This window comes from Carcharodon carcharias, chromosome 1, assembly GCF_017639515.1.
Source record: "Carcharodon carcharias isolate sCarCar2 chromosome 1, sCarCar2.pri, whole genome shotgun sequence".
NCBI lineage: Eukaryota > Metazoa > Chordata > Chondrichthyes > Lamniformes > Lamnidae > Carcharodon > Carcharodon carcharias.
The window spans coordinates 198645712-198668351 of NC_054467.1; the positions used below are offsets into that span (position 1 = coordinate 198645712).

Here is a 22640-nt window from a genome sequence, read left to right on the forward strand (position 1 = left end):
TAGCTTTTATAACTTGTGTTATCCTTATGAATCTGCATAGGTATAGTTGTGGGAAGGAGCATTGTAATACAGTTCATCTTTTCTTGTTTAATAAATGTTTTATTCTTTTGTTATCAGCTGACTCCCACGACTCTGTTCAGTAGCCACCTTTAATGTTTCTAAACAAAAAATAAAAATTAGGATCTATCAAGCTGGGTTCCACCCTGGGATCTGGATTGTCCAGTAGCAGAATCAGCTGGGATCATAACAAAGATGTCTGACTAACTTGATTTAATTTTTTGAGGAGATAATGAGGAAGATTGATGAGGGTGTTGCAGTTGATGTAGTCTACATAGATTTTAGCAAGGCTTTTGACAAAGTCCCACATGGCAGACTGGTATAAAAAAAAAGCCCATGGGATCCAGGAGAATGTAACAAGCTGGATATAAAATTGGCTCAGTGGCAGGAAACAAAAGGTAATTTTTGACAAGTGTTTTTGTGGCCGTTTCCAGTGGGGCGCCACAGGGCCCAGTATTATGTCCCTTGCTTAATGTGGTAAATGTTAATGATTTGGACGTAAATGTAGGGTGAATGATAAAGAAGTTTGCAGGTGGCACAAAAATTGGCCATGCGGTAGATAGCGAGGAGGATTGTTGTAAACTGCAGGAAGATATCAAAGGACTGTCGGGTGGGCAGAAAAGTGGCAAATGGAATACAGTTCAGAGAGGTGTGAGGTGATGCATTTGGGAAGGTCAAACAAGACAAAAAAATACAGAATAAATGGGAGGATACTGAAAGGTGTAAAGGAAGTGAGGGACCTTAAAGTGCATGTCCACTGACCCCTGAAGTCAGCAGGACAGGTTGAAAAGGTGGTTAAGAAGGCATATGGAATCCTTTCATTTATTTGTTGATGCATAGAATACGTATAAGTTATGCTGGAGTTATATAAAGCACTAATTAGGCCACAATTTGAGTACTGTGTGCAGTTTTGGTCATCTCATTACAGAAAGGATGTAATTGCACTAGAGACGGTACAGAGGAGATTTATGAGGATGTTGCCAGGGCTGAAAAATTGCAGCTATTAGGAAAAATTGGACAGGCCAGATTGTTTTCCTGGGAACAGAAGAGGCTGAGGGAAGATTTGATTGAGGCAAACAAGGTTTAGAGGGGCCTGGATAGAGTGGATGGGAAAGATCTTAGCAGAGAGCTCAGTGACTAGGGGGCATAGATTTAAAGTGATTGATAGAAAGACTAGAGGGGAGATGAGGGGAGAAAAAACAATTTTTCACCCAGTGGGTGGTAGGGGTTCTGGAACTCACTGTCTGAAAGGGTAGTAAAGGCAAAAGCCCTCAACTCTTTTAAAAGATGTCTGGATGTGCACCTGAAGTACCATAACCTCTGGGGCTATAGACCAAGTGCTTGAAAGTGGGATTAGGTTGGGTGGCTTGTTTTTCAGCCAACGTAGACATGATAGGCAGAGTGGCCTCCTCCTCTGCTGTAAATTTTTCTAAATATTTTCTAAATATCTGAAAAAGAGGAATGTGCAGGGATGTGGGGAGAGGGTGGGGGAGTGGCTGGGAGAACCAGCACAGACATGATGGGCCGAATGACCTTCTTCTGTGTTGTAACAATTCTATGATTCTATGATCCTGAGGGAAGATGATGGTGTCGTGGTAATGTTGCTGAACCATTAATCCAGAGGCCCAGGCTAATGCCCTGATAACATGGGTTCAAATCCCACAGTGTCAGTTGGTGGAATTTTAATTCTATTAATAAATCTGGAATATAATGCTAGTTTCAGTGATGGTGACCGCATGAAACCACGCCGATTGTTGTTAAAACCCTTCTGGCTCACTAATGCCCTTTAGGGAAGGAATTCTGCCATCCATACCTGGTCAGGCCTACATGTGACTCCAGACCCAGAGCAATGTGGTTGACTCTTAACTGCCCTCTGAAATGGCTTAGCAAGCCACTCAATTCAAGGGGAATTAGGGATGGTCAACAAATGTTGGCCTTGCCAGTGACACCCACATCCCATGAAAGAATAAAGAGAAAAAAAATCCTCAGATGCATCTCATCTAGTCCTGGTGATTTATCAACTTTAGCTACAGCCAGCCTATCTAATACTTATAACCTTTAGATCCATTGAGTGTCTGAACTACCTCCCCTTCACCATGACAGCATCTCTTTCCTTGGTAAAGACAGATGTACTGTATGCATTTGGTACCTCAGCCATGCCTGCTATCTCCTTTGTGGTCCATAATCAGTCTTACTCTTCCTATTTACTCTTTTTACTCTTTATATACCTATAGAAGACTTTGGAACTCCCCTTTATTTTAACTGTCAGTCTCTTCTCATATTCTGGTTGCTTCTTTTATTTGTTTTTTCAATTTTCCTCTGAGCCTTCTATGTTCTGCCTGCTTCTCAATAATATTATCGACCTGACATGTGTCATATGCATCCTTTTTCTGCTTCATTTTATTCTCTCTCCTTTGTCATCCAGGAGGTTCTGCAGTTATTTGTCCTACCCTTCCCCCTCATGGGCACATACATTCACTGTAGCTATTAAAGACAACCTAATGTTCAGATACAGTTTTGTGTGCCAATCTTTGATTCCAATTTATCTGGGCCAGATCTGTCCTCACCCCACTGAAGTTTGCCCTCCTCCAATTAACTATTCTTACTCTGGGTTGGTCCCTGTCCTTTTTCATAGCCAACTTCAACCTTATGATACAACTTTATGATACAATGATCACTGTTTCCTAAATGTCTCCACAATTGATCCACTTGTTCCATAAAAAACAGTGGTCCTTGCACTGAACTTTGGGGAACATCACTGTTTATCATCCTCTAGTCTGAGAAACAACCATTTACGCTGATTCGCTGTTCCCTTTCATCAGAAAATTTTTATCCTAGCTGATACTGACCATCCTGTTCCATAAGCATCAATTTCGTTAATCAGCCTTTTGTTTGTTATACACTTATATCAAAGGATTTAGATCAAAGATGAGGCACATGGAGTTGAAGTGCAGGGAAACAATTATCTAATTGAATGGTGGGACAGACAGGAGGTGCTGAGTGGACTATTCCTGTTCTTAGAACAAAAAAAGTGATAAATTTCAATTGCAGAAACGAAGCCAGTTCCTCATTCGATTTTTCTATTAGCAGCAACTAACAGTCCTGGTACTGTCTGTGCTGGTGAGATTGTTAACTTGGCAGCAACCTGTTGTTCTGTAATTACTGCCCCCATTCCCAGTGTTAGCAGTCAGAAGTTGCTGAATCAGGATGGAGACAGGGAAGGAATAGGTTAGCAGTAATGCTGAGTTGGTATCTGAATTTCCTGGCTGACTACCAGATTTTTTTTTTGCTTTTGTTCCTTTTTGCCTGTGCTTCTCCCCCAACCTTCCCAATTTTCTCCTTTGCTGAACACGCTGACTTCTGCAATACAACTCTGAAAGTACCAGCTGCCTGTGGTATCTTGATTAGCTATTCTTCATGTCTGAATCATGGCAGTAAGCATTGGCAGGTTTTTCAACTATGTAAGGCATTATAATTGATGTTATCAAGAACATTTTCCAGGAAGGATTACTGGGCAATGATTAGGAGCAGCTATACTGGCTAATTTCTTTCCCTCTGCAGTCTGAGAGAATGTTTCCTCTTGTGGGGCAGGGCATTACTAGAGGCCATCAATGTAAGGTAGTCACCAAGAAATCCAGTGCAGAATTTAGAATAAACTTCCTTACCCAAAGCATGCTAAGAATGTGTAGCTCTTTATCAAAGGGAGTCGTTGAAGCACATGGTAAAGGAGAGGGAGAGGCAGAAGTGAATAGATGTTTATGATAGTAGATTTGGATGAGAAAAAATGGGAAGAGGCCCGAGAGAAGCATAAACACCAGCATGGACTAGTTGGGCCAAATGGCTTGTTTTTGTGCCATATATCCGATGTAACATAATCCTGGGAATGCTGAGGATGCTTTTATTCCTCATTGCAGTAAAAACGCTCCAGAACACCTTAACGGGTGAAACTTATTTAAATGCAATGTTCAGCAATTTACCACACAAATTGCATACCAAAATAATTTACATTAAGACATGCTCAAAGTAGAAGGAATGTATTTTGAAAGTTATTTTGTATTTTGTAAATGCTTTAAAGCAACTTTGAAATTAGTTTCACCATCACCTTTGCATCAGAAATAATAACTGTACAATCTTTCAATTCAAGTTAAATGATTGCAGTTGGTAAACATGCTACTACATTTTGCTCTCTAAATATTGGTTATCTTTTGATTATAGATATGAAAGGGATCTGTTCCATTAGATTTTCAATCCATAACTTGTTTCTGGATGGTGCTCATTCCTAGTGCATCCTCAGTGAGGTGTCCAAAAGTGTGGCCAAACTGATATTTGTACCCTGAAAGTATAATCAGAACAGGACCAGAGTTTGCATTACACTTACTTAAATCCATTAAGCTTTGTTTTAAAGAAATGCATTAAACAGTTCAATCAAAATTGCAATGATGAAATGCTACTACTGCTTCAAACGTTCACCTCCTTCTCAATATTAAGGCCCAATGGACAACAAAAATAAGTAAGTAATTATTTACTTTTACTTCTTTAGATTTTTGCAATACTTTCTATTAGCAGTTATACAGATGAGGACACACAGAAAAGTAAAACACTGGAGATGCTGCAAATTTGAAATCAAAACAGGAAATGCTGGAAATATCCAGCAAGACTGGCAGTCTGTGGAGAGAGAAACAGAGTTAATGGGTGGAATTTTTTGTTCTGGAGACTAGGTACGGTGTTGGGCAGGTTCCGCAGCGCATTTACCGCTGGGCAACAGGATGGAAAATCACACCTGATTTCACATTGGCGAGTAGTTCTTCGAATCATATGGCAGGGCGGGCACTGATCTGTCCACCCCACTATTACCTAATGGGGTCAAAGATCTGGGCGCCATATTTTAACACCACCTGAACACATTAAGCCAGCTATGCACAGGATATGGCTCCACCAAAGGAAAAAGCTTCTCCCCGTTTCAACAATGGCTCCCTTGGGATCCTCATCCATGAAGTCTGCTAACACCGGGATGTCCTCTACCTGAGGGATGGCTCCAGGAGGCCCACCAACCTCACCTCACCAGGCTGGGAGGTGGTTGCAAGGGAGGTCAGTAGGTCGGGCACCCACCCAAGAAATGCAATCCAATAGGGGAAGAGGATGAATGATCTCATCCGCTTCACCAGGGTAAGTCAACCTTCAGCTCACTCCAATTTCACACTCTCATAATGGCATCTTGCATTATTACACTGCTCAGGGATCTCACACAATATTAGTGGAGTTGACATCAGCACTGATTGTCTCACAGACACTTCAGCATCACCAGCATCTCACCTATCATGCTGCACAAACTCCTTCCTCAGCCCCTACTGGGGAGGGCTCAGCACACACCCTCTGCATGCTTCCCAACCTCTGCTCCATCTCTTCTCATCGTGTTCCATTCCATTGATCTTCATGCAGGCCCAGACAGGAGGAGGGATGGCAGGTATCCAGGAGCTGTCCCATTTTGAGGAGGATACTGCTGAGCCAGCAGGCAAAGACAGAGATCGCTCCAGTGTGGAAGGGGAGATTGGTCTTTCCCAAAAAGCCAATTTGGATGAGCCCTCCATGTGTTGATCACATCCTGATAATCATAGTGAGTGACATGCAACATTGTATTCTGCCTGCTTATGACCTAATTCTATCTTCTCTCTCTCTTACAGGCACCAACAAGCCCAGGCAGAGCTCCAGGATAACCATAAGCGCCGGCCCCCAAGCCACCTCAAAGGAGGATGCTGAGGATGCATCAAATAAAGAACCATCATTGCATTTACCCTCACACTCCACCAGCACAGAGACACACACCCCGGTGGGTTATAGATCTAGATTAGGCTGAGGGTCACATTCTGGGGAACACCTCACTGACACATCTCCGCAGCAGCCAGAGTCAGTGACGCCCCAGGTCCCTGGCACTCGGAGGACTGCTGGAGACCAGGCAGCTGCTGCGTCTGAGTCAGACTGTGACCCTCTGCAAGTGGCTGTCTCTAACATGCTGGAGATACCATGACAGGCAGCAGAAAATCAAACAGAATTACAAGAGGCAGTCAACAGATTAGAGCGAAGGATGGAAGAGTCCATCTGCTTTCTATCTAATGTCATGGCTCTGACATGCGAGCACGTTAAGGACTCTATGAAAAGGGTGACGGCTGCCTTGGAGACCTTGGTCTAGCAGATCTGCCAGATTTGCGCTTGGGCCTACATTCCATTGCTATAGGCATTGGTGGGATTCATCAATGGCTAGGCGGGAGTGGGGTGGGGCACCTTGACCTCCCTCCAGGAGCCCCTTCTCCTCAGGGAGTCAGGCAGGGGACTTCAGGCACTCAGATAAAAGCAAAAACCTGCGGATGCTGGAAATCCAACACAAAAACAAAAATACCTGGAAAAACTCAGCAGGTCTGACAGCATCTGTGGAGAGGAACACAGTTAACGTTTCGGGCCCGTATGACTCTTCACCAGAACTAAGGAAAAACAGAAAAGAGGTGAAATATAATTCTCCTGTCCCACCCCACTTTAAACCAGCTAATATTTCACCTCTTTTCTATTTTTCCTTAGTTCTGTTGAAGAGTCATATGGACTCGAAACGTTAACTGTGTTCCTCTCCGCACATGCTGTCAGACCTACTGAGTTTTTCCAGGTATTTTTGTTTTTGTTGCCCTCAGGCACTCATAGGCAGGAGGACCAGCAGTTGGATACACCATGGCCATCCGCCCAGATGACTCTGAGAATGTCCAGCCAATCCCAATTCCTTCTACCTGTGACCCCATCACCTCCAGCTGCACAGGCCGAGGAGGGTGCACCTGCCCCACAGCAGCAGACCCAAAGCAGGCTAGGGCTCGGCCCTCTAGAGGATGCCTGTAAAAGTCATCAAGAACAACAGGGCGTAGCAGTCGTCGGGCTGCTGCCACCTCTGCTGCAGATGTCGGGAATGCGGTAGGGTTAGAAAAATGACAAAATTTTGATATCACTTCAGGGTCATGGGTGTTCAATCACTGTTTATATCACATACCTTTGGAAATACATTTGCTCCTCATGAGAATGGTCTCATCATTTGAAAGCATTGTGCATATGCATCTATGTACCCTCTTATTGCAAGGGTGAGCCATGATCCACTTCCAAGATCGCCTCCTTTTGTGAGCCTCACACTCATGTGATGCATAGCTGAGTAGTGATAGTTACTCAACCCTTGTGTTATGTCAGGGAGATGTGTCAAACTCTTTACTGGAAATGTTTATAAAATGCATTAGTAACCAAACTCCTAACAAGACAACATGATGTTAGCGCTCATTAGCCTTGGAGAGGTAGCTGTAATTGTCTCTCAAAATGAGATGGCTGTCTTCATTGGTAGTGCCAAAGCATAAGATTTGCAGCCATGATGGTCTCTCTAGACACACGTGCATCTCAGTGTCTTCTGAAGTTTCTCATTAAGGTGGCGATGACTGCATCAAGTCCTTTAGCATAGTGATTGCGCTGTTCTGTCGACTTTCACTTCGCAGAGCACACAGATACAGGGTTTGCCACTGACCTTTCCAAAGATTAGGGTCTTGTGGAACATGAGGCTTTAAGGTGCAAGTCTGAATACTGAACTTGCTCTCAATATTGCTGGTTTTAAAGGCCTTTCAGTGCACTGGCATGGCACTAAGGGACAGGAGGAATGTGACTGTCTCATATTGACTGTTCCTTAATTCTCCTGGAATCTTGTGGCTATCAATATGGCATGGGCATGTCTTCCACACCGTGCTTCTTCAATGGCAACCTCACGTGGTAGCTGACCCTCACCTCCTTCTTCAGGTTCCTGACCTTCCTGCTCTTCATCGTCTGAAGAGCTCTCAGCCTCCTCCATGTCTCCCTCTGGGATCTCCCCTTTGAAGCGCCAGGTTGTGAAGGGCGCAACAGACCATGATTATGAGGGACACCCTCTGTGGAGAGTACTGCAGAGCCCCATCTAAGTGGTCCAAACACCAGACGCACATCTTCAGGATGTCAATGGTCTGCTTGATGATGGATTGTGTTGAGCTATGTGCACATTGTATTTCTCCTCTAAGGCCAGGATACCTGGCACAAACATGCATGGTGAGCTTCTGATGATCGCACACCAGATGAACGTTCAGGGAGTGGAACTCTTTCCTGTTAATGAACATCAGGGGCTGATGCCATGGAGCCCTCAAAGCCACATTTGTGCAACTGATTGCACCCTGTACTCTAGGGACGCCTGAGATAGCTGCAAACACCAGAAAGCTAGCAGCCTGGCTAGATTCATTGAGTGTGAACTTCACATAATGTTGAGCCTTACTGTAGAGAGCATCTGTCACCTCCATTTATATGCTGAGGACTGTGAGATGGTGCATAGTTACTCTATGGATCCCTAGAACAATCAGTTGACAAATAAATTGAGCACGGAGGTGACCTTCAGAGGCACTGGCAGGGGACGTCCTTCCAGTCCATGGGAAGTTAGATACTCCCGCAGAATATGGCAGCTATCATCCGCTATATCCATGGATAAGCACAGACATGTGTGGCATTGTCTGTCGCTTACCACCATATAGGAAAGTCTTCTTCAGTAGACCCTTGGTCGTGTAAGTCACCTCCATGGGATGGATTTAAACTCCTGATCCTCTGGGTGTTGCTGGGGCTCCCCTGGACCAAGGATCTCAGGCCAGGCCTCCTCTCAAAGCTGCACTAGGCAGCGCTGGGCCCTTCTCCTCTTCAATTGAATCACTGCCACCAAGAAGGAAACATTGAGTGCAGGCTCCATTATTCAATCCTCCTTCTCCCTGTGGACCGATAGATGCAATGGATTAATGAATACTGGGCAAATATTGTAGACCTTCCACTCGCAAAGAGAAAGCCACTGTCATGCCCTGCAGCTGTGTCTGCGCTACTAACTTTTCGCCGATACAGCTTTGCAACTGAGACACAAACCCACAGATCTAGGCAACCAAAATTCCAATCCTGACTCTTGACATCTCAGTCTTGCAGAGGTTGGCAGAGGTTTAGATGCATTCATGAAATGTGCCACCTTACCAAAGGCACTCCTGCAATCTCTGATCTGGTATACTGATTAAGCTCAACTTGCACATCAGCAATGACTGGACAACCTTTGGGCTATTATCCATGCCAATTGTAGAAAGCACATTAGACGCTTTCATTGATGATCTGGCAGAAATGCAGCAGCTGTGCTTCCTTAACTGGTGACTGCATTTTCCATTCTCATGTTCCTCTCTGTTAAAACTCAAATGGAGCAACTGTGTAGCGAAGCCAATGACTCCTGCAATTTCTTGTTAAAGTGCAACAAAAGGCAAAGGCTCCAATTGCACTTCCTCAAGGACGTCTTCCTCTTTCCTCTCACCTCTGACTCTATTTCAATGCTGTGACTCTAAGCAGTTTGAGGGTGCCCCCGAAAGAGCCCCTTAGTCTAGCATATGCTCCTCCCACACTGCCTCAGACCCCTCTTGTCCAAATTCTTTTCCAGTTTCCATTTTAAACTGTGCAATAAGTTTGGGGTTTCAAGATGGTGGTGCTACATTTCTACTTCGAGACCAGCTTCAACCCTACCCCTAGGTCCCTCCAATCTTCCTGGAACCTCACAATGTGCAGGTAGAGCTCCCTCGAGTTATTCTCCAGCCTTCCCCAATAACCCTGGATCCCATTGTCATTGTGGTGGGCATTCCAGCCCTCTGCCCTGAACCCATCACTACTGAGATCTGCATGCTCCATGTGGATCTCACCCTTCCCCATCTCGAGGTTGTATGTACAGTGACATACAGAGAAGAACATCCACAGGAGAGCTCCAAGCACCCCCTCCCCCATCCCGCCACACTTTGTTACCTTTTCCCCATTCACAGGCTGCAGGTGCTTCCCCTAACCATGGCCATCCTATCTGCAACCCAGTACCGAGCCAGACAACCCCATCGCCACCGACTGTATGACAATGAACATTCCCTGCACACCGAGCTGTGCCTTATCCCAATTGAGCACACAAGCCTTGCCCTCCCTGAAGCAAGACTACAATGTGCATGCCATGTATAGCCCTGTAGCATGACTCACAAAGCCCCAGGCCTGCCTTTAATCTCTCACCCCAACTGTGAGGTGGACAAAGCCCCAGGCCTGCCTTTAATCTCTCACCTCAACTGTGAGGTAGACAAAGCCCCAGGCCTGCCTTTAATCTCTCATCCCGACTGTGAGGTGGACAAAGCCCCAGGACTGCCTTTAATCTCTCACCCCGACTGTGAGGTCCACAAGGCCCCAGGACTACCTTTAATCTTTCACCCTGACTATGAGGTCCGCAAGGCCCCAGGACTGCCTTTAATCTCTCACTCCAACCTCTTGGCCCCAGACCAGGGGCTATGGCTGTCTTTCAATGAGATTTCCCGTTCCTTCATGACTGATCGCTCCAGATAAATCGTTTCTCAGGAGTAAGCCAACTCCATCTACGGGTAATTTCTGAACAACCCATGCCGTCACTGTCCCAGGCATTAGATCACACTCCAAGTGCACCTGGTACAAAGGTACGGGTATATACTCCCTACCAATACCATTTATTAAAACTTTGACTTTTATTGCACTTTCTGTGGAAAAGTTGTGCTTTTCCCAAACAAAAGTGTTTGAGTGACCCTGTATATGATCATGGGTTTAGCTGTCTCATTTGAGGGTTATGGGGTTACTTTTCCTCTTGATAAAAATTCTTTATAACTCTTATGTATCGCATTCACCTCTCCTGAACTCACAGCAGTGTTCACACTTTGTTTCACAGATGCAGTTAGTGCTACAACTTGATCTGTTGCACTTTCAGCCAGGGCTCCTTTTCCTGAGTTGCCCTTATGTACCTTAATAAGTCCCATGGATTTCCAATGCAACTTCCAGAAGTCTGCACAAACATGTCCCAACTTGTTACAATGGAAACACCTAGGCCTTCGAATATCACTTCCACCCTCAGCACCTTCCTTTCTGGCCTGAGGAGGAGTTTCCGGGGAATTCCCAGCTGTCCCTTCTCTTCCCTGGCTACTTTCCTTCCTTTCGCCTTCCCACCTTCCATCCTTCTCAGGTTTGTGGGGGTGATAGAGAAAGGGTTTAGTTTTGTGGACCAGTGCATAATCACCATCCATCTCCACTGCCTGTCTATCTGTTGCAACCTTCTGGTCTTCAACATGGGTTCTAACAACTGGAGGGAGTGAATTTTTAAATTCTTCCAGGAGAATTATTTCCCTAAGAGCTTCAAATGTTATCTCTACCTTGAATGCCCATATCCAATGGTCAAAATGACTTTGCTTTACCCTCTCAGATTCAAAATAGGTCTGCCCAGGTTGTTTCCTTACGTTTCAAAAGTTCTGCCTGTATGTCTCAGGGACCAACTCATACACACTAAGAATAGCCTTTTTCACTGCATCATAATCCACGTTGACGACAATTTGATTGACACTCAGGGCCTCAAAGCAATGCCTGTTCTAATCATAATGAGCATGGAGTGCTCCAGTTGTGTCAGTGATCCAATTTAAAGAAGATTGTTGGATTTTTCAAATAAAAGCAAACCAAGATACATAAGTGGCAAAGGCTTCATATACCAAGAGACAGAAGTTAAAACATTTGGAAGTTAATGTTAAGAATGGTGGTCCCCAGAACTTTTTGATCCACAGAGCATTTGTGGAATACGTTATCACGGAAGGCCATTGGTGAAGAGTATGGGCTCAAGAGGCAAATCAAATGTATATCTGGAAAATTGATTTAGGGATATGGTGAAAAGAATGCTAGGGAGTTGAGATTTATCAAGGAATGAACTTGATTGCCCTAATAGAATGTTCTTGTTTGTTTAAAAAAACCAAGTTCTTCTTATATGTTGCTATTCCTTTCTGTACTTTGAGCTAGTGAGTAGAATGTTGGTTCACACCCTGATATGTTCTTCCTTCAGTCCAATTGGGGACTCTCTGGTTTCCATAGTCCAGGAAGAGTGACCCGCCCACAATCACGATGGCTGCCATGCAGCAATTTAAAACCAGGAGCTTTAAGGTGAGACTTCTGCCCTTACCTTGGGAGGAAGACCTGCCTTAGGGAGCTGCCAGCCAATTGGATAGCCAGCAGCTCTGTAGCCACAGTGTGCCAGCTGGAAGTGGTGGTCATTGCTGGGACAGCGGGTTTTCCCACCATGCCAAGAAACCTAGGTAAGTCCGGGGTCAGGCGTCTCACCTCTGAGGGGGTGGGAGGGACTGGGATCAAGAGTCCGGGGGAGAGTTTAAAGTGGGAGATGACCTTTGGGGGGTTGGGACGGGGAGGTGGTGGTTGCTTCTTTTGGGCACAGGGGACCTGCAAAGGAGGTTCCCCTCCCCCCTTGCCCAACACCAGCCTGTGCAGCTAAAGCTGCAGAGCTTCTCACATGGCGTGGGCTTCTCCCCTGCGGCAGGTAAAATACCGGTAGGGCCTGGTTGAGGTTCTTAAGCGGACATTAATTGATCACCTGAAGGGCCTCAATAGGCCAGGGGGCGACATGCAGCCTGACTTCTCCCCTGTCCACCCTAAAATATCAGAAAGGGGGGGAGGCGCAGGTTGGTAGGCCGTGGGAGGGCCACTGGCTGGATTTTGCGTGCCCCCCTGCTTTCAAACCCACTGGCAGGAAAGCATAAAGTCCAGCCCAGCATGTGGGGGAAGGTAGCAAGTGGAGGTGAAACTATTCCTTAGACCCAGGGTTCTCACCTGGGGGCCCACCAGTCCCTAAGGGCCTGCCAGAAGGTTTAGAAGAATCTGCCACCACTACTGTCGCTGCCCTGTGGCTTCTCCCAACACCATCAATCTAACATAAGGTTTCAATGTTCAATTGAAAAGTCATTGACCTAAAACATTAACGCTGTGTATCTCTCCACAGATGCTGCCAGACCTGCTGAATATTTCCAGCATTTTCTGCGTTTTTTCCAGAACTCCAGCATCTGCTGTATTTTGCTTTTGTACCATCAATCTAGATTTCAGATTGACCTCAGCACAGACCTCACAACTCTCCCTCATGAATCAGCAATTCACTCCCAAGTTCAACATCTAAACTAAACTACCAATAATATTTTTAATACATCTTTTCATTGTTTTGATCTGATAACAAGATGTCATTTTACGACTGCTGGATGTTTGATTTATTATTCTCTCCTTCTTCCCTCTTTCCTGTATTTTTGGATGGTGCAAACCAAGCATCCTGTTTGAATTACCAGTCTGCATAGGAATAGAAATTTTGATAAAGAGACATCTCTGGGTATTGCGAGAGGTCTAGTTAGTGGGGATGGTGCGGCCTCTGAGTGTGGGAGGCAGCGAGGGCTCCGGGTGTGAATGCTCCAATGAATACAGCACTGTTTGCTCTGCAACACTGATAGTACTGGGCCTATTTATTATAACTGACTGATGCAAAACTGGATTTTCAGCAATGAGATCAATGAAAATAAAGTACCGAGCCAGGATAAACATTGACCACGGCTTGTGTGTGCTCTTGTCTAAGACATCTCCATGTCTTGATAGAATTGTTGCTCAGCACTAGCAACAAGTTTCACATTAAGTGAGTAAAACAATAATAAGTATCTATCCATCACATGTTTATATACATTTAATTATATAATTAATTTTTATATAGATAAAATACTTGTCTTGTGTTACAGGGAGTCTGTGGAATTTTAAAACATAGAAGAGGAGCCTCAATAGGTTGAGATCCCTTGCTTTATAACTAAACAACAGAGATAACTGATCCCATAGGCTAACAATCACACAACTCCACTGACTAGAACGAAGGCAGATATCTGGGAACTTGTCAACGATTCACTTCCTTGGCAATGGTGCAAGACAATTGAAGGTCCTTAAGAGTTGGCATTTGAGTCTTAATGGAGGGAGTAGTCGGGCTATAAGGAGGGATTTCTCTCTTGACAGTCTCTGGTTTACAAGCAGGGGTGTGCCTTTGAGTGTGCCAATGCCCTTAGCAGCAGGAATTTCCTTCACCCATTACCCTTGGCACTGGCAGAAATCCTCTTGAGAGCCTGCCAACAATATTCAAATTATACTGACCCTGGGAAACCTGGCAGGTGATTCCTGACCCCTCACTCTCATCAAAGTAGTTGCTGCATGAGACAATCTAGGTCATAATGTCATTTTAATAGGCATCCTGCAAAATTAGTGTTTTCATTAGGTGGAGGACTTTGAGTTTGGAGTCAGTTTTTGCAAATTTTACCTTGCTAAATCTATGTTGCCTTTATTTGTTTAATGGAAACTATCCAGTAGTGTACAACCCAGTGTGGTGGTGATGAGAGAGTGGGGAATATATAAGAAAACTGTATCCTGAGGCATCACACACATTGATGACCACAGAACTTCACTGGAATAGGAGCAGGCCATTTAACCCATTGAGCTTGTTCTGCCATTCAATGGTACTTAACTGTGATCTATCTTCATAGAATTGCCTTTGCCCCACACCCCTTACTGCTTTTGGTTAACAGACATCTATCAATCAATCTGATTTTTAAAATTAACAAGTGATCTAGCATCAACTGCCATTTACAGAAAGGAGCTCTAAACTTCACCACCCTTTGTGTAGGAGTATTTTCTAATTTTACTGCCAAAAGGCCTGAATATATACCCTAGTACTAGATTCCCCAACCATGGGAAATAGTTGCTCTCTATAGTCTTTTCTGCCCCCCTTAATATCTTGAAAACTTTGATCAAATCACTCCTTAATTTTCTAAATTCCAATTCCGAGTTTGTGTAATCTCTCCTCATAATTTAACACCTGAAGTTGAGATATCATTCTGGTAAATCTGCTCTACACTCTCTCCAAGGCCAATATGGCTTTCCTAAGGTGTGGTTCCCAAAACTGCTCACAGTAATCCAGGTGTGGTCTCTTACCTGGTATATGGCCTGAATATTGGGGCAGCATTCCCATTTCTGAGTGATATACGTGCCTAATCCAAGGCAGGGTTTCACTATCTTTCACTGAGTTCCCAGCCGGAATTGATGCAGGTTTTGACTTATTAACCATCTGGCTGAATTCGATCAAGGCAGAGTGAGTAAGGGTAGGGTAGCTGGTTCCAAGCAGAAATCGGGCACGGGGTACATGCCCTTTGTACCCTGTGAAACAAACAATGTACAGATTTAAAATTACCTGCAACAAAACACAGTACTAAAGTATGCAATCAATAAATTGGTTGCATTTAAAATAGTCTGGGTAGTATTTTGGAAGATCAAGTACCATTTGGTTGACTGTTTGAATCACTTAGTGCACAATCTTATTAGAACATTCTGAAATGCAGTGTTTACGCAGATAATTTTTTACTATTTATGTATATAATTTAAATAAAATTATACACTTTGAGGGCAATTTTAAAGAAGTCTAGGATTGAAGCAATCAAGTGCCAAGGCAAGTGGGAAGCTGTCAAACACCCTGCAGCATGAAGCTTGAAAGATTTTAACTCCCTGGCCTCAGCTACAAAATCAGTCAGTCTTTGGCCCAAACCTGCCAGTAAAACTGACATCACTGGTGGGCAGCTATGGGATTTTGGGTGGCAGGAAGTAAATGTTTGTGTGTCGTTGGCTGTTGAAAGGACGAGGAAAGCCTGGGGCAGATGTCACCGACCAAGGTATCCTTGCAGGCTCAAGGAGGCAATTGTTTTTAAGAAAACCTAACTTTTTGGTCCTCTTGAGCTCCTTACTTTTGTTCCCAACAGGTTTGGCCTGGCAGGGGGGCTAAAAGGGCTTCCCTATGCAGTCGTAAAACACAGTAGCAAAGTATGCAATCAATAAATTGACTGTACTTAAAATGGTCTGGGTAGTATTTTGCAACACCAAGTACCATGTCCCAATCTTAGCCCTTAGTCTGATCCTGATCATTGAAACATGGTTTGCATATTTAAAAAAGGATCTCACTGACTTCTGGTAGTGTCTTTAGCACTGCAATTTAAAATTACCAGAATCAAGGCAGGAGGCCTGAGGCTAAATCCCCAGTAGCATTTTAACTACCCCTTCCTGATTTCCATTGGCTGGGAGTGAGTTAAAATCCCTCCCTTTATTTCTGTGTGCATTTCCTGCATTCATAACCTAATTTCCATTTTTATCACAATCTTGTGTCAAATTTTCACCATTATACTGTAATACCATCCACACTTATAATGGTTTTTCCTATGTCAGCCTGTCACAATAATCAACTGCAAAATTTGGCCACGGAATGGATGTGGACCAACCTCGAACTGTTTCTTCCAGTTCAGAGTTTTGATTTCTGTACAGGTAAATAAACTTTCTTTTGTATTTTCAGGTTATTTTGGATGATTTTTGGGATTTATTTGGAAATATTTTGAATTTTTCCCCTTTTCTGTACCTATTTTTCGACCTCTTTTATTGTCAAAATTGCAGTAAACTGAGTTGCAGGAACACATTACTATGGCCTTACTGATTCCCAACCACCTGACTCTTAATAGAAAAGCATGCTAGTGTCCATCCAAGTAAAGTTGCCCAAGTACAGGAAAAGCTTTTTTCTTAAACAAAAACAAAAATACCTGGAAAAACTCAGCAGGTCTGGCAGCATCTATGGAGAGGAACACAGTTAACGTTTCGAGTCCGAATGACCCTTCAACAGAACTAAGTGAAAATAGAAGAGAGGTGAAATATAAGCTGGCTTAAGCTTTTTTCTTAGGCTGTTGGTCTTCTGCTTCACCCACTCTTCCTCCGGAACTCCTTGTCCAACCCTATCTTTTGACCATTATCTCTTCTCCCTTGACAACCTCTTGCCCTTCTCCCCCTCTCTCTCTAACCTCCTCCTCACCCCTCACTTCGCCCTGTCCCTTTACCCATTCACTTTCACACTTTCCCCAGGCCCTCTCACCTCTCTGGTTCTATCCCCCTCTCTGTTTTTGCACCTTTGCTCTTTGTTGATGATTAGACAAGCTGATCACTTATACATGTGAAACAGAGGGAAAGATAGAGAGAATGAAAGAGAAAAATGACAGACAGGCAGATCATTTCTTGACTCATGGTAATTGGATTTTTTAAAAGAAAGTTGAACTTTGAAATCAAGAAGGTGCACTGGCAGAGAGGTAGCTTTTACTGTGGTCTTTATCAAAGACCAAATCATCTGCCCATTATTTAATCTCTCTCGATTTTCATTCACATTGACTTCATTCATTTTACAACAAATTATACTTATATAGCACCTTCTAATGTAATAGAACATCCCAAGGTGCTTCACAGGAGCATTTTAAAACAAAGTATGACACCAAACCACATAAGGAGATATTAGTTCAAATACCTTCAAGCTTGGTCAATGAGGTAGGCTTTAAGGAATGCCTTAAAGGAGGAAAGGGAGGTACAGAGTCAGAAAGATGTAGGGAGAGAATTCCAGAGTTTGGAGCCTAAGAAACTGAAACCACAACCAACAATGGTGTGGCAATTATAATTGGGATTATACATGAGGCCAGAATTAGAACAGTGCCAATATCTTGGAGGCTTGTATGGGGTTGGATGAGATGACAGGAACGGGGAGGGGCAAGGCCATGGAGAGATTTGAAAACAGGGCTGAGAATTTCAAAATCAAGATGTTGCTTGACCGGGAGCCAATGTTAGTCAGCAGGACAGGGGTGATAGGGGAATGGGACTTGCTGCAAGTTAAGATAAGGACAGCAGAGCTTTAGATGACCTCAAGTTTATTAAGGGTAGAATGTGGGAGGCCAGCCAGGAGTGCAGTTGAGTCTAGAGGTAATGAAAGCATGAATGAGGATTTCAGCAGCAGATGAGCTGAGAGGGGAGTGAAGTCATGCGGTGTTACGAAAGTGGAAATAGGTAGTCTTAGTGATGGCACAAATATGAGGTCGGAAGTTCATCTCACGATCAAATGTGACACCAATGTTGCGAACAGACTGGTTTAATCTCAAGAAGTTGCCAGGGTGATGGATGGAATCGATAGCTAGGGAATGGAGTTTGGAGCTGAGACCGAAAACAATAGCTTCAGCCTTCCCGATATTTAACTGGAGGAAGCTTTTGCATATCCAGTACGGGATAATCAGTCTGATAACTCAGCAACAGTGCAGCAGTCAAGAGAGCTGATGGTGAGGTACAGCTGGGTGTCATCAACATACGTGTGAAGGCTAACAAGGTGCATTTGGATGATGTCACCAAGCAGCGGTATTTAGATGAGAACTAGGAGGGGGCCAAGAATGGATCCTTAGGGGACACCAGATGTAACAGTGCAGGAGTTTCAAAGAAGCCATTGCAATGATATAGATAAGAATGGAACCATGTGAGAGCAGTCCCACGTAATTGGGCAACAGTGGAAAGGCATTGGAGGAGGATGTGTGGTCAATCATGTCAAAGGCTGCAGACAGGTCAAGAAGGGTGAGGATGGAAAACTTACCTTTGTCACAGTCACATAGGATGCCATTTGTGACTTTTAAGAGCTATTTCGGTATTGTGGTGAGGGTGATGACGGGAGATTTAAAGGAGATAGGAACAACACCTGAAGAGGGAGAACTATTTACAATTTCAACTAACATGGGAGTCAGGAGAGGAAGTTGGGTGATTAGCAGTTTAGTGGATATAGAATTGAGGGACAGGTCTCATTGGGTCTCATAGACAAGATGAGTTCAGGACTAAGGCATGGGGAGCAATAAAGGCAGTTTGGCCCAGTGGGCTAGTGAAAGGGAGCGATGTGGCAGAGGCAGCTGATTGGATAGCTTCAATCCTAGCACCAAAGAAGTCTTGTTGTTTGAGGTGAGGGTGGAGGGAACACAGGAGAAGGGTTTAAGAAGATGGCTTGCAGTAGAGAAAAGAAGCCAGGGACTACATAATCGAAATGTAGTCTAACCCAGGGTCGACCACTCCATTCCCACGGATGCAAGGGAGCTGAAAGAGGCAGCTTCTGTTGTTGCTGACAGTGGAGACAGTGTTTGACCGTGCTTTCAATGTCAGTGTCAATGCCTGGCCACCAGACAGAGCTTCGTGCAAGCATTTTCATCTTTGATATGCCTGGATACACACTGTGAAGCTCTGTCAAGAGTGGTTCTTACCTTGTGATGGGATGGCAACTCTTGATCCCCACAACAAAATTCCATCTTGACAGCTTAACTCTGTGTTTCTGGCATGGAATGGTCTCAAACCTGTAAATACAGGTGAATTTGACCATCCTTGCAAAAAAAGCCTCTGACTTTTGACAATATTGGATCTCTATTCGTCCAATTTCTAATTTGGTTCGTACACACAGGTGAAGAATCCAAGAAATTCAGTAATAGCACAACTTCCTGTGGAACAGGAACATGTACAATGCCATCTGGTAATGGGAGATGACTGAGTGCGTCCGCATTTGCAATGTGTAAGCCAGGATGGTACATAAGATTATAATCATACGCAGATAATATCAGAGCACAATGTTGTATTCTTGCTAATGCCTTATCCTCACTGAATAAATCCATTAATGGAGTATGATCACAATGGTGAAATGTCGTCCATGTAGGCACTGGTGGAATTTCTTCACTCTGAACACTACCAATAAACCTTCCTTTAGTAGCTGGGAATAGTCCTTCTCGGCTGTGAAGAGGGCTCTCGAGACATAGCCAATGGGCCTTTCTGATCCATTTTCTATTCTATGTGATAACATGGCTCTTACAAAGGACTCTCCATTGGTCTCTGGAAAATAACACATGCAGAAGATATTCCAAAGGGTAGGCGGGTGTACTGAAAAGACCCTTGTGTATGTTAATAGTCACATGTTCCCTCGACGTGCTATCCAGTTCTAATTGTTGGTAGGCATGCATTATTACGGATGGCTTTGGTTGGAAGTATGTTTTCAAGAGGTCCACTAATTCATTATAGGAATTAGAATTGGGCGCACTTGGGCCTGTCATATACAATTTTGTAGGACTTGCCTCCAGCCAGCTATGCATATAAGTCATCTATCCTTGGAATGGGGTACTTGTCTAGTTTTGCTGCCTTATTTACAGTCAATTTATAGTCCCCACAGATGCGAATGGTTTGGTCAGGCTTAACTATTGGAACTATGGGTGCTGCCCCTTCCGAGAATTGGACAGGCAGGATGATGCCCAGCTTTTCTAACTGGCACAGTTCTGCATCCACCTTCTTCTTCAGGTCTGGCCTGAAGGAAAAGCAGTACTGCCTGAGGATCCACATATATCTTGGCCTGCATGCCTTTTAACTTCCCTAATTCATCCCAAAATACCATGTCGTATTTTCTTAGCAGTTCAGGAACTCCTGTTTTCAGGTGAAATATCTCAGATCAGTCAAGCTTGATCTTCTGTCGCCAGTCTTGCTCTAAAAGACTGAGTCCTTTCTCTTTCACTATTATCACAGGCAGCTGGGCTGCTTGTTGTCTATAAGACACTGGTACTGTGGCAATGCCCTTTACCTGAATAAATTCTCCAGTGTATGTCTTTAATTTAGTAATTGTCTGCTCCAGGTTTATTGGCTGTCTACCTTCATTAACGTATTTGGAAGTGTGTTGTCCCACCGCTATAGTTGAGGCTCCTGTATCCACCTCCATTATTAGTGGTTTCTCATTAACTTGGGATTGTGACAGTGATAGGTTCGGTTTTTACAGCGGTTACGTTATACAGGAAATAGAAGTCGGTGTCGGCAGCTTCAGGGTCTGCTGTATTTTTCAATTCAATCATGTTGATTTGCTGCTTTGTCACGGACATTTCGACTTTGCCCTGCATTGCCTTGCTACATGACCTTTCTTATGGCAGTAATGGCATTCTGCCTCCTTGAATTTACAGGTGTCCGCTCCACGGTCACCTCCACATATATAACAACTTAATCTTGAAATCACTGCTGAAGTGTTTCTACAAGGCTTTTTTATGTTTCTCACAAGTGGACATTGCATCTTGCTTTGATGCTGTGGGTCTGGTTTTCGCACCACGGTCGGCAGTAGGTTCCCGCCTTGTTGTATGTGTTGCAAAGCCTGAGAGTCTCTCGCAGCACTTTCCATGGCAAGGGAGATTCCTAGGCCACGTTTAAAGTCAATGTTGACCTCCGTGAGTAAACGGTGCTGAATGGCATCGTCCTGAACTCCACAAACTAATCGGTCCCGCAGCATCTCAATTAATGTGTCCCCGAAGTCGCAGTGTTCTGTCAATTGCTTGAGGTTCACTACATAGGTTGCACTGGACTCTCCTGTGGCCCTAACTCTGGAATTAAATTTAAAACACCGCATTATTACGGATGGCTTCGGCTGGAAGTATGTTTTCGAGAGGTCCACTAGTTCATTATAGGACTGAGAATTGGGTGCGCTAGGGGCTGTCAGGTTGCAAATTAGGTTGTATGTTTTCCTGCCTTATACACTCAGAAGAATGGCTTTCTGCTTTTCCTCCATCATAATTTCATTCGCTATGAAATAAAATGCGAGTCGCTCTACATACTGGCTCTAGTCTTCCATAGTCGCATCATAAGGATCAATTCTGCCAAAGAATGGTATGACTGGTGAATAGTCCTTTCTTTTTCTTAAGGTTCGATTTACTCATGTTAACAAGTGAGGTGCAGTGTCGGAGCTATTTTACCCTCATCACCAATTGTATTATCTCGAGCAGACAGATTTCAACAAGAAATAGATAAAGTTTATTACAGAGAGCTTTTCAGGTGCTACATGCTCAATCAGGACTCTCGTCCAGAAGCCCTGCCACCCGGATTGCCTGCGCTTGCCTGTCGGAGCCTCCCAGAACATCATGTGACTCCTGATTGACAGCAGGAGGGGCAATACCCTCAATTACTACATTTGGGCAATGAGTTGTGGAGCTGTCTCCCAGGTTGGATATGCTTTGTGGAGCCAATTCCTGCACATCTTGTCTTGCTCAATTGGTATGGGGCTCACTGTCATAGTCTCGAGCCCCACATTTGATGATTTTTTATTTAATATTATAAATTATACTTAATAAATTGAGCAAGAAGCTTTTGGGCAAGGTATTTTGGGCATAATTCTTGGCAGATGGTTTGTTCCTTTACAAAATGTTGTAGCTGACCAGAAGGCATCTGAATTGAGCACCGAGGGAACCAATTATTGTTGCTGGCACTGCTGCTACTTTCTCACGGGAATTTCCCACCTCACTCTGTCATGGTTTTGCTATCCTGCTTTTTAGGCATGCAGTACCTTTAGAGTGGTGATATGCAATAGTTGCAACACTTTAACTGCTGTCACTGCAACTGCATCTGCACATAGCAGGAAGTGTTTCTGGGGGTGTGTGCAAGAACTGTTGCAGCACAAATAAATACAACCAAATCCTAAAGCACCTGAGGTGTGGTCTTCTGATATGCTGGCCAGGGAAGAACTGAAGCTGAAAAAGCAGTAGAACCAGTGGTCACACAGACACAGACTCAGAAGGGGACTGAAATCTCTCAATCACAGCAGTGTTGGGGGAAGGGCAGAAAACTGATCCAAGATTCTTTAAGTATTGCAAAATTTTAATTCTTGTGCATTGTATAACAGACGGCTGATTTAATATCGCTCACTTTACATCGTTATCATAATTATCAAAGTGTCTTTGAGAGAAAGAGCTGATAAGGTAACTAACCATCCTACTTTTTATGGGATTATCCTGTAATTTTGCTGATTGTCCTGGATCCCA

The 22640-nt window shown here is 44.0% G+C and overlaps 1 protein-coding gene across 1 annotated transcript in view; it reads right to left on the reverse strand.

Moving 5' to 3' along the window:
* Nucleotides 1-4116: 4116 nt before the first annotated feature.
* fam166b (family with sequence similarity 166 member B) overlaps nt 4117-22640 on the reverse strand; it is a 39599-nt gene continuing 21075 nt past the window's right edge. Inside the window, exons 5-6 of the mRNA XM_041196471.1 lie at nt 14932-15153; nt 4117-4390 (exon numbers count right to left, since the gene is read on the reverse strand). Coding sequence (XP_041052405.1) covers nt 4302-4390; nt 14932-15153 — 311 coding nt within the window. The 3' untranslated portion in view covers nt 4117-4301. The remainder of the gene's footprint in view (nt 4391-14931; nt 15154-22640) is intronic.